Source organism: Dermacentor albipictus, chromosome 5, assembly GCF_038994185.2.
Source record: "Dermacentor albipictus isolate Rhodes 1998 colony chromosome 5, USDA_Dalb.pri_finalv2, whole genome shotgun sequence".
In the NCBI taxonomy this organism is placed as follows: Eukaryota; Metazoa; Arthropoda; class Arachnida; order Ixodida; family Ixodidae; genus Dermacentor; species Dermacentor albipictus.
Genome location: NC_091825.1, coordinates 25853784 through 25866733, shown reverse-complemented (window position 1 = coordinate 25866733; position 12950 = coordinate 25853784). Strand labels below are relative to the sequence as shown.

Below are 12950 nucleotides of genomic sequence, written 5' to 3'. Positions count from 1 at the left end.
ATTGGTCGGTCCTCGCTGATCCATCCAAGGTTCGCACCACGCATGCTGCCAACGATAGATGACGATTCATGCACAAGGGTGGACGATAGCCGAGATATTGCAGACGTTATCCAGGGCTTCGACGAAAAAGGCTATGCCCCGTGTTCCTCTACTTCGAGACGAACCGCCGAGACAAGGACCAAATGTACCTGCACCAGCAACAGCGGCATTAGCGTCATGTCGGCAAGTGTGCCGGCTCCAAATCCCACGAAGCCATCGCCTTGATCGGCATCACGTGGGTCCTGTTGGTCGAAGTCGATTGGTCGGTCCTCGCTGATCCATCCACGGTTCGCACCACGCATGCTGCCAACGATAGATGACGATTCATGCACACGGGTGGACGATAGCCGAGATATTGCAGACGTTATCCAGGGCTTCGACGAAAAAGGCCATGCCCCGTGTTCCTCTGCTTCGAGACGAACCGCCGAGACAAGGACCAAATGTACCTGCACCAGCAACAGCGGCATTAGCGTCATGTCGGCAAGTGTGCCGGCTCCATTTGAACACTTCATCTAAAGCGGCTTGTAATGTGCTGCCAAGTGAACTAGCACTTCAGTCATGTACCTTGGAGGATCGCCAGACAGACACAAAAGATACCCAAAGCTCAAGCCATTTGTCAGAAGCACAAGTTGGAGATTACCTTTATGACACACTAAACAAATTACGTATAGCAGAGATGGGTAGTAGGAAAAACCTAACGGAGACGGATAGTGAAAAGGAATGCCTTAGCTCAGTGCACTGTGACACAACACCAAGATGTGCAACATTTTAAAGGAGTGCACACGCTTTGGAGGAACAACAAGATTGGAATGATGAATGCTTGGATGATGGATGCTGGGAAATTATAAAACAAGCACACGAAAACTGTTCGGCCAGGAGCTGTTAAATATTGTGCTCCGAAAAAGAAGTGAAGAAGCCGAAGCTAGAAACGAGCGTGGAGCCAAACGCGCGCCTGCATTTTTTTTTTTTTTTTTTTTACAAGCGTCCAATAAAGACGTTCTATACTTCGGCTCCACTTCCTGATTTTCAACACAGTCTGCACCAATCTCACAGCCGCCACGTGCAAGGTTAGTGGTAAGCCGTCCTGAGAGTAGCGAGTGGCTCCACACGACTCGTGGCAGGATCCGGGGAAACGAGGATCGATGTCCACGATGCGCATGTTGGCATCGCACACCTGTAGGGCAGAACGAAAGTGTGAAAATGGTTTAGAATGTTGATTTTCGGGCTGAATTCTTACCGTATTTGTGTGGATGATATAAATGGATGACTCAGGCGAGATAAAAGCAGTAGAAAGAGGACTGATGAATAAGCGATGTAAGAGGGTGACTAAGCGAAATAAGTGGAACGTCTCAGCGAAGTAGACCGAGCGAATTAGGAAGGGGGGATACGTACGTCATGTGTCCGTCTTTAATGCTCGGCACTTGAGCTTTCACCTCCAAGTTGTCTTAGGGAAAACCAGAGGCCCTGTGAATTTTTTTCTTGCGTTCCTCCCAATCGCAATATCTGTTTTAATGAATTCTACAAGTTCTGAAATATTTGATAAAAAGTGCCAACTAGAAAGCTGTGGAGCAACATGAGATACTCCCGATACAGCTTTCTCTTGCTAACTACGTGCTACGTTAAAGTTTTTCCGAGCGTGACAGAAGAAGCCCACGAATACACACAAAATTGCCACGCGACTCGCCGCTCGAGGCACGTTGCGTGTATTCGCGTGCTTGCTTCACGCTCGGAAAAACACTAGCGCATACTCAGCAACAGAAAGCTGTATAGGCAGTTTTTGATGTTGCTCTACAACTTACTTCTTAACAATTTTCATCTAAATGTAATATTTGTGAAGGTTCTTAATTGCTTAGAGCTAATTATTTAACTAGGATGAACGTAAAAATTTTCCGCGTATCTCCAAGCGGTGGCAAACAACATTACCATGGTTGGGTTCAGATACGTGGAATTTGCATATTTTTAAATCTTAGTGCGTGGTAGTTGGAATAGCCTCCATAGGGCCCCGCGTCGTAGCTCTGCCAGTTGGTGGGGGGATCGTTGCCATGCATCCATACATGTATACCGCGAACTGAAAACAGCTGCAGAGCTGCGCTCAAATTTCGCCCTAGGAATTATAGTAACTGCAGGTGAATTTTTTTTTGGCACATTCTTGCTGCTCTTCCATGGTGAATGTTATGACGCGTTGTTTCACGCAGACTATGGCGAATGCGGAATCAGCTACAGCCATAGCGTCACAAGCGGCTTGTCTCACGACGACCCAGCGCCCCAAGGACGAATCCTTGCGGGGGATAAAGTGGTGACGGCTTGGCCTTGGATGGTCGAGATGACACTGTTAAATGATGCTGAAAAGGTATGTACATAGGTGGATCAAAACGCATGCCCTATGCACATGAAGTTGTCAGGGTATTACGAAAACTTTACAATTCGCGAAGGAATTAAGGTGTTGGTGTATTCACGAAGCGAAATGCTCAATTTCAACCTCCTTCATCTCCCCTTTTGCCCCACTAAGCGCGGAATATTTTTTTTTTTCATGGCTGACATTTTCTAAGAGGTATTCCACAACTCTCCGCTCCCAAAACTCTGTAGTGCGAATGTAGCTCCTTTGAATTGGTAAATGAGTGTAAGGACATTTACTGCACTTATATTTTAGGAATGCATTACACGCACCTCTGTATCTATGACACTACTCCTACAGGCACGATAATATCGCCTTTGCATACGAGGCACGTGGCCAGTGCGCAACGGATGGCTGACAAGGCTGGTATCGCCCATCAAACCATGTATTAAATCATATTAGTTTTAATATGGAACTAGAACGTTGACGGAGGTTGCCAGCTCACCAAAGCTAGCATTTTGGCAAACGAGTCTTGACGCAAGCTGAATGGCACCGAAGGCTTAGCACAGTCCTACGGGCGATGAGTCGCTAAAAAATAGAAATCGAAGATAAAATTGTGTTCAGCTGTATAACTGAACTACTCGTTTACAGTACGAAAACAGTCCCTCTTACACACCACAGGCATTGAAGGCCAGAAAGCACGCAAAACCGAAAGACGGGTGGCGACACCGCCTTCAAGTCCCCACATCAGTTTGCCGTAATGTGAATTTTGATGGCTTCGGCACGGGTCAACTCAGTTTTTCGTCAACATGAATTACGCTGTATTCTACAGGAGCCAAATTCTACACTAAGCATGTTTTTCGGACTGTTAAACCGCCGCCGTGGCCCAAACTCTCTAAAGTACTTTGAAGTCATGATGTCGCAATGACGTGCCAGCATTGTGGTTTCTGCGCGATACTAAAACTTTGAGAATGGGCCTTCATTTTGCTTTCGCTAAACGATACTGTTAAAGCGAAATTTATCGAAGTACTATTTAACGCTCTTTTAAAGCCTGAAATGAATAATTGTATCTATTTAGCTAGCCTTCGGGCTAGAAACGGATTTTTTCCAAGAGGAACATAAAAGGCAGTGATAAATCTTGAGGAAGATCATGCAGGGACAACCGGAAAAGAAAATAACGGTATGCAGGCACAAAGAAAAATTCAGAAGTGGAAACAAAGCATCATTGTTGCTAGCCCAGTTACCTTGCTTTGCACAGGTCGGGCTGACTGACTCAGTCCCAGCCGCGGGAGCCGCATTCATGTAAAAGCCATGTGCATAAATTCTCGCGTACTTAGATTAGATTTAGGTTCACGTTAAAGGAGCTCACTAGGACGTGCCTGTTTATTTCGTCAAGGTTTTTCCAAGTATGACCACAGAATTTAGTTTTAATTTACCTGTGACGATGGCAAGGCGAGCGGTGGGTAACGTGACACAGAGACATTGGGAAGTAGCACCACAACTCCTGGCGTCTTCGTGTTAGCAGCTTGATAAGCAGTGGATTCTCTGAGTGTGATAGTGTAGGTGAGATGCAGGGATAAAGGAGGCCGTAGCACGCGTGTCTGCGAAATGCACGACACAGGGACAACACCGAAAAATAATTTTGAGAGCTGTGAAGTGGCTGCCTGCACGGAGACCTTAAGTTCCAAGACCTCAGTGCGTCTTGCCTCCTCGGCGTTCAAGAAAAGATGCCCTCGCAGAATCGGCCTGGTAATTTTGCCTTTCTCTTTTCTAGCATTTATTTATTTCTTACTTTATTCTTCTCCAAAGCTAGACACCACGTCTAGTGATAGCTTAACTAGGCACGCTGACAAATCACATAACAGGCTTCAGTACTAATATGAATGATATGCGGCTGTGCCTAGCTGTATACCGTTAAGCCAGCGTTCCTAAGCCGAAAGAAAATTATAATTCTTTGCTTATCTAGGGAATATCCTCGTGAGGTATATCAGCACGAATCACATTTCTTTATTTCATAAAATCGCATGGCACAATTTCGTCAGGTGCCGGTTCTTGCTAGACAGCCATCGGCTTGTAAACTCTGTGTATATTTTCGCCAGATATATTTCAGATCAAGTGGGCATTTTACCCGAGACTCCATTCATTACAGAAAAATAAACGGTGGCAATATGAATTCACATTATGACGTTTAGAAACTATGTGAAGAATAATTGAGATCTCTCTCATCTATCGAGAAAAGCTTCATCCATTCTGCTAGCACAAAATTTAGCCATTAGCTACCTAAGAAAGCAGGGGTACAAGCAACTAGCACTGTACAACCATTCTCTGCCTTGTCATATCGATGGCGTAATCGTCTTAAAAGATGGGTGTCTACCGGAGCAGAATGTTTCTCTTTGGAAACATCTAGAAACCCTCCCGATTCTCATAATCACCTTTTACTTGAGTTGCGCAGTAGCATTTGTAGTGCCGTCAAAATCTCTCAAGCTCGTCCAGTGTATCTATTTGGTAATCTTAAGCTTCCATTTATTGATTGAGAGCAGTTGTCTTCATGTTGTAAGTTCATTGACTTCATTACCTGGATACTTTAACCATTCTCAGGGTACTATTTAGCCCACTCGTACTCCCAATCTAAGTATCCGACCTTATTCAAATTTTACGTGAAACAATTGGCCATGCAAATTATTTGAATGAGTTTACGGACCACACCTTAGTACACGTTTCTTTTGATCTACGGCTGCCTTTTGCAAGAACGGTATAAAAACAAGAGAGAGTTTATTAAAGCCCTCTACAACGCCATTATCACGGATCTGTAGACAGTTTTCTAATAACTTGCTATTACCTTCTTTTGACAGTAAATCATTGAAGAAAAGTGAATTCCATTCAGAAATCAAATGTGAATAATATCAATATAGTAAGAGCTTTTGATAACGGTAAGTATTTATAAAACTATGTCGTCGTTTACCAAGGCTGTGCGCCGTCTCAGAAGTGTAGAGAAGCGTATTTATAGGAGAGCAAAAAATTCTTGTTCGAGGTATGTTTGGGACAAGTATGAAGAATACCTTAAAATGGGCTCTTACGCAGTAGCTGCTCCCACGCAATAGTTTTTTTGACAAGACTGAGGACTAAACCTAAGGAGAACTCAGAATTCATAAGCCCTGATTGCTACAGTCACTAGATTGCAGGGGCGTGGAAATAACGGATAGAATAGAGTCCACTTCGATTAGTTCTGCGACAGTCACTATTCGTAAATTCCAATATTTTTTTTCAATACTTTTCCAACATTTCAAACGTGAAATGCGCCCTAACATACTACATAAAATTCGAGTAAATGCATGGTAAATTTTGACCCTAGAGGCTAGCTCGCTGGGGGAGCTCTACTTTACAGCCGATACAGCAATCATTCGCACTCTCTCAAGGAGTCATCTTCATGCGAAGATAAAACCTGCTTGCGCCTAAGGCTCTGTTCGTGATTTTAATGTACAACGTTACATAATAAGTAATGACGGTCACTTGCTAACTTTAGGATAGGTGAACATCGACTTATAATATTTCTGATAACGGCTGTTCATCATTAAAACCTATTCGATATTCTATTCAAATTGCTTCTGGTACCATTCAATTCGTATTCGATCCGGTCTCAAAGATAACTATTCCCACATCCCTATAGATATCCTTGCACGATGAAAACAAAACCTTTTAATCGACGCAAATTGTCCATATGCTTCAACTCCTCTTATCGTCTGCTTTCAGTTGCGATGATGACTTTCACCTTCCTGTAATACCGGATTAAATAATACGCTCTATGTTATTTCTTAAGTATTGGAAATCCTTAAAGTATCTCCTTCTCGTACTGCCAATATCAGCTCCAGTTTTTTAAAGTGTTGCAAGCATCAGTATCAAGTATATCTAAGCTTCTTGAGATAGTCACTATTATTGGAAAGTTAACCACAGTCTGGAAGATAACGATATGGTGCCAGTCCGCAACTATTCAAATAAATATTTGCCTGGAAACTCTATCCTCATTTTCATGACATGCACTTGAAGCTAATGAATGAGCTTGTAATATTTACACTCGTGTTTCTTCGTTCTTCGTTCCAAGCAATAATCTTCCGTTGGAAGTCACCGCTTGTCCGTGTCGTTTCTCCCTGCTTGTCCCCATGAAACCCGCGCTGTTCCGCTTCAAATATGTCATAGCAACACGCCCAAACGTCTGTTTTAACGAATATCTCTATGTTTTGTGTCGTTATGTATAGAAGACAGCATGCTAGACTGGGTTGTAAACCGATGTTAAAGTTAAAAGTTGACCCGTTAAAAGTTAGAACTGCAACAAAGTTTTACGTTGTCTGGATGTTGCCGGGTGGACCGTTCGTCACCGGCGGCTGCGGTAACAACACTACGATAATGGTCTGGAACAGTCTTTGATTGCATCAGGAATATGACAGCATAGTTTTCTATAGAATGATTTGTATATAATTTGTATGTACAGTGAATATACTGCATATATGCGTATATTTCATTTCATTGCATTTTATTTCGGCCTACATACAAGTAAATGGAGGCGACCAAGGTAAAAGCTGCTTATTGGCAGCTTGAGTAGTCCCATGACCCCTTTACTTATTGGCGGACTGGGGACACAGAAGGTTTTTTTCAGAAAGGTGTTCCTTGTCCTTAATTCCTTATCATAATTTTTTATACGGTTCAATTTACAATGGCGACCTTCTCGGCCTTCAATACTATATTGAGCGTATTGGTTAGTAGTGTTAAACCTGGTTAATGATTTTAAACGTTTCAAAATGCAAACTTGTCACCTTCAGCTGAAAAATTCATAAGTCTAGCAGAGTATTTGAAACTCATAACATTTTAGAAGGCACCTCGCACTACAAGAACCTAGGCACCAATTGAAAGCCGAATCTTTAATAGTTTGCATATATAACTTTACTCTGTGCTAACATATCAAGGTCTTTAGTTTCTCAACGCCCTAACCTACATAATTCTCCCTCTAGTGTGCATCAACTGGCTTTTCTCGTTTTAATTTATGCTCCACTTAAGTTCACCTTCTCAGTTTGATTACCCCATCAATAATGTCTTATCAGCACGTTAGAAGCCATTCAGAAACGACAGAGCCGGTTGATTGCACATAAAATAGATATGCATCCAGGAAAACTCAAATAAAACATTATTTTTCACTTTATCAGTGGTCGTGATCACTGATGTTTTATCAGTGTAGCACGAATCGATTCACGCGAATAGGACATCTTCTCTGCACCTTAATCCCACTTTCTGAGCTTGACGCAGACTGCATAACAATTTAAGCGACGCGTGCGTGTACAGTGACATTGATACATTAGGCTATTGTTATATAGTATGTTCTTCATTATATATGAAGAAGAAGAGTACGACGTACGTTCAATAAGCACAGTATATTTGACTGACGTTCAGGCTGGTGGACCAGCCTTAATCAAGGTGACAAAAGCTGGTCCACCAGCCGTAACGTCAGTCAAATATACTCTGCTTAACTCTGCTTATTGAACGTACGTCGTACTCTCCTTCATTTAACTACCGGGGCTAGCGTGATTTCCCCAATCATAACTATATATATATATATATATATATATATATATATATATATATATATATATATATATATATATTGTCACCTGGTGTTTTGAGCCAGCGTCGCGTGCCCAGCAAAAACGGTGATTGAAGACGACGAAGTCAAGGATCTTGCGCCAGCTGGTGAACTGTCCTCCTTGTGTCTGACATTTTCGTGTCTGGCTGCTGATACTGCTGCTTATTCTTGCCTTAGCGCCTGACAAACTGGTGGAGGTGCTGGGTAATCTAATCTATGCACCAAACCCCTCCGGGCAGCAGGAGCTACAGCCCCGTACCGGTGGTTACGCCTGTACACCGTGCCAGCAGAAGGATCCGTGGACAAGCCCCTGAGTTTGGACTCCTCCCAGAGAAAATGGCAGCTCCGACCACCCCAACCGGTATGGAAGGCACAACGCCGATTCATTGTACGCTATTCAATCCGCGAACGCCGAATCCCTTCCACGGCGCCATACATGAGGACGTTGAAAATTAGCTGTTGCACTATGAACGTGTTGCCGCGTTCAACAAGTGGGATGACGCAGACAAGCTGAAAAATGTCTATTTCAGCTTTAACGCTGGCGCACGTGTATGGTACGAGAACCGTGCAGATGCCTTAACTTCATGGGCAGAATTCAAACGGCGGATTCTTGAGACGTATGGGAGCCCTGATCGCCGAGAGCGAGCTGAGCGTGATCTCCAGTCCCGTATACAAATGCCGAACGAGAGTGTCGCAATGTACGTCGAGGACATGACGCGTCTCTTTGGACGAGCCGACCCCAGCATGTCGGAAGAAAAGAAGGTGCGGTACCTGATGCTCGGAGTGAAAGAGCAGCTGTTCGGCGGTCTCGTGCGCAGTCCTCCCAAGACTGTGTCTGAATTTCTTTCCGAGGCCATCACCATGGAGCGGACTCTTCGCCAGCGGACACAATCATACGCACGTCAAGTGAACACTGCCTCACCTACGCACTTCTTCGGAGCTCTCGGGGGTCACTTCGATTTCTTTCGAGAGCTCATTCGTTCCGTGATCCGCGAAGAACTCCAGAAACTGTCGGTATCTTCACAGCCGACGCTCAGCTCCTTGTCCAGTGTTCTCCGTGACGAAGTTCAGCATGCGCTAAAAGAACCACCCTTGAATACGAAAGCTCGACCGCTAAGACATGACAGCCCACATATGTCATATTCGCAAGCCTTGAGGCAACCTGCCCCACCTTCCTCCCCGCTTGGTGCCGCGCGCCCGGCCATGCTAGAGCCTGTCGAAGCTGCCTCGTATTACCAAGACCACCGACAGGCCCCGAGGAAATCAGACGTGTGGCGGGCACCTGATCGCCGTCCCCTTTGCTTTCACTATGGCGAAGCTGGGCATGTCTACCGACAGTGCTCCTATCGAGAGCTCGGACTACGCGGATTCTCAGCGAACTCGCCGCGACCTAGGTTCGGCCAGCATCCTCCTGAAATTGAAGAATACGTTGCCCAGCAGCACGGATCTCCATCAGCTCGACACCAGTCACGCTCCCCTTCGCCGCGGCGGTTTTCTCCGACTCGCCGTACGTATTCAAGCGTGGTGCAGGGTCGGTCGCCCAGCCCACGACGGGAACACTAACCACAGCGACCTTTGGGGGCGAGGCCGCTCAGTCTGGACGTTCTCAAGGACCCCCACTGACGCGTACGCGGACCGACGATACATCGACGACGACAGTACCTGCTGATTACAGAAAAAGAATTTCCTTGGACATTCCTGTACTGCTTGACGGTCGTGAATTAACTGCTTTAGTGGACACTGGAGCGGATTATTCTATAGTCAGCGAAAAACTGGCCACCCTTCTGAAGAAAGTGACCACGCCTTGGAATCAAATGCCAGTTCGTACAGCTGGCGGGCACATCGTCACACCACTCGGCATGTGCACGGCACGAATAGAGATTCGCCACTCTACGTTTGTTGCCAGTTTGAGCATTCTCCCTCAGTGTTCTCGAGACCTAATCATCGGCATGGACTTTCTCAGGGAGCACGGAGCTATCATCGACATTCGACAACGTCTCGTCACTTTCTCGACAAAAAGCGCCACAGCGACGACCAACACCATCCACCCTCGAGCATCTCTTCGTGTAATCGATGACGCTGTCACGTTACCACCGCGTGCAAGTGTCGTGGTTCAAGTGGCATGTGACAAGCTCATACACGGTGAATACACGAGGCTTCTTGCGTAGCAAGAAGCCTCGTGAGGTTCTTCACCACGTGAAGCCACTGTGAGGTTCTTGTCACCAACTTCAGCTACGAACACCGGCACCTTTTCCCCGGTACTGTCATCACCTACGCCGACCCGATCACCGATGTCACTGAGTGTTTTGTTTCCGAGGCAATCGGCACTGCTGAAGCACCTCTACGCAACGTCGACATTAGTTGCGTAGAGGTGCTTGCAGTGCTCTTGCTTTGCACGGTCGTCGAAGGTACGTCAAACATCGATTACGAAACACCGTATCATCACCTATGACGACGTGCCCCCCATACGGCAACAGCCTTATCGTGTTTCCCCGACCGAACGACAAGCTATTCAAACGCAGGTGAAGGAAATGCTTCAAGACGGCGTAATCCAGCCTTCATGCAGTCCCTGGTCATCGCCAGTCGTTCTTGTTAAAAAGAAAGATGGCACACTTCGATTTTGTGTAGACTACCGGAAGCTAAACAACGTCACAAAGAAAGACGTGTACCCGTTGCCTCGTGTCGACGATTCTCTGGACAGGCTGAGGCACGCGAAGTATTTCTCCTCTATCGATCTGAAAAGCGGCTACTGGCAAATTGAAGTAGATGAGCGTGACCGCGAGAAAACTGCTTTCGTAACTCCGGACGGCCTTAACGAATTTAGAGTACTCCCTTTCGGGCTCTGTTCCGCTCCAGCCACATTTCAGCGAATGATGGATACCGTTCTCGCTGACCTCAAATGGAAAAGCTGCCTCGTCTATCTCGATGATGTCGTTGTCTTTTCGGAAACTTTTGACGAGTACCTTCGACGCCTTCGGAATGTACTCGAAGCCATTCGATCGGCTGACCTTACACTCAAGCCAGAGAAATGCCATTTCGGTTACGAGGAACTGAAGTTCCTTGGTCACGTCGTAAGCGCGGCAGGTGTTCGGCCTGATCCTGAGAAGACTGCTGCCGTAGCAGCTTTTCCCGCTCCAACCGATAAGAAAAGTGTGAGACAATTTTTGGGCTTGTGTGCATATTATCGACGCTTCATTGAAAATTTCGGCAGGTTACCATTATCCCTCAAGAGAAAAGTGTATAGTAGTTGTGTCTTACCATTACTCACGTACGGGGCAGAAACCTGGAGACTTACCAAAAGGGTTCTACTCAAATTGAGGACGACGCAACGAGCTATGAAAAGAAGAGTGATGGATGTAACGTTAAGGGATAAGAAAAGAGCAGATTGGATGAGGGAACAAATGCGAGTTAATGACATCTTAGTTGAAATCAAGCAAAAGAAACGGGTATCAGTAGGACATGTAAAGAAGAGCGAAGATAACCGATGGTCATTGCGTGTTACTGACTGGATTCCAAGGGAAGTGAAGCGTAGCAGGGGGCGGTAGAAAGTTAGGTGGGCGGCTGAGATTAAGAAGTTTGTAGGGACGACATGGTCACAATTAGTACATGACCAGGGTTGTTGGAGATGTATGGGAGAGGCCTTTGCCCTGCAGTGGGCGTAACCAGGCTGATGATGCTGATTATTACGACAAATATATATATATATATATATATATATATATATATATATATATATATATATATATATATATATATATATATATATATATATATATAAACGAACGAGAAGGAAGGGGGTCAACCGAGGGGCTGGAGTTTTTATTAGTCATATGATAAGAAGTCAACAAACACTGACACCAAGGACAACATAGGCTAAATTACTTGTGCTCAATAAATGAAATAAAGAAACCATAAACTAATAGACATTTAAATGTATGAAGAAACAACTTCCCACAGGTGGGAACCGAACCCACAACCTAGGACACATAAATACCGAAGAAAGTGGAAGGGAAAACGGCGCCACGGTAGCTCAATTGGTAAAGCATCGCACGCGAATTGCGAAGGGTGTGGGTTCGGTTCCCACCTGCGGCTAGTTGTTTTTTTCATCCGCTTTAATTTCTATTAATTTATCGTTTCTTTATTCCATTTATGAAGCACAAGTAATTTCCCATATGTTATCTGTTGTGTCAGAGTTTGTTGGCTTCTTATGTTATGACTAACACACACACATATATATATATATATATATATATATATATATATATATATATATATATATATATATATATATATATATATATATATGTTGAAACGGTGTGCTTTTTCATCTTTCTTCGGTGACTACGTTTCACCGCCTAACATATGTTATCGCACAGCGCAGGACGCGCCTGCCTGCAATGTATAGAAAGTTTCTGGAATGTTATCGATGGTTCCATCTGCTGTGTGTCACCGAAGCTTGTGCAATCTGATTGCATGTATGCGCGACGCGAATTGTGTAGAACTTTGTGGAAGACACGTGGGTCCCAGCAATCCCTCTGGAAGATTCGACCACTGATGTATAAAAGCCGACGCGCTTGACCCGCTGCTCAGATTTTCGACGATCGCCGAATGTTTTCGCCGCTATCGTTGTTCTTTGAGTGCAGCCTGCTTTTGAGGGCCCACGTTTGCCCATAAAACGCTAGTTTCGTTAATCACAGTTTTGCTGCCTTCTTCACCATCACTACTACGTGACATCTGGTGGAGGTGCTTTTGCGTTCATGTACCGAACGCCTCCGTAAAGCTGCAATCCAAGCCCGATGCCAGAAGACAACACCAACATCGCCAAGGACCAGCGAGCAAGCCGTAGGCAGCAAGGATTGCGACCGGAATACGGACCTCTTCCCAAGAAGACCAGAGGGACCAAGCCCAAGTCAAGAACACCAAATGGCTGCCCCAGCGTCCCCCATT

At 45.1% G+C, this 12950-nt stretch overlaps 1 protein-coding gene across 2 annotated transcripts in view; it reads left to right on the top strand.

The window, feature by feature from the left end:
- The window catches only part of LOC135898283 (complement C2-like), a 240593-nt gene that overhangs the window by 186508 nt on the left and 41135 nt on the right, over positions 1-12950 (top strand). For both annotated transcript variants that reach the window (XM_065427150.2, XM_065427151.2), the window contains exon 14: positions 2235-2389. In XM_065427150.2, coding sequence (XP_065283222.1) covers positions 2235-2389 — 155 coding nt within the window. The remainder of the gene's footprint in view (positions 1-2234; positions 2390-12950) is intronic.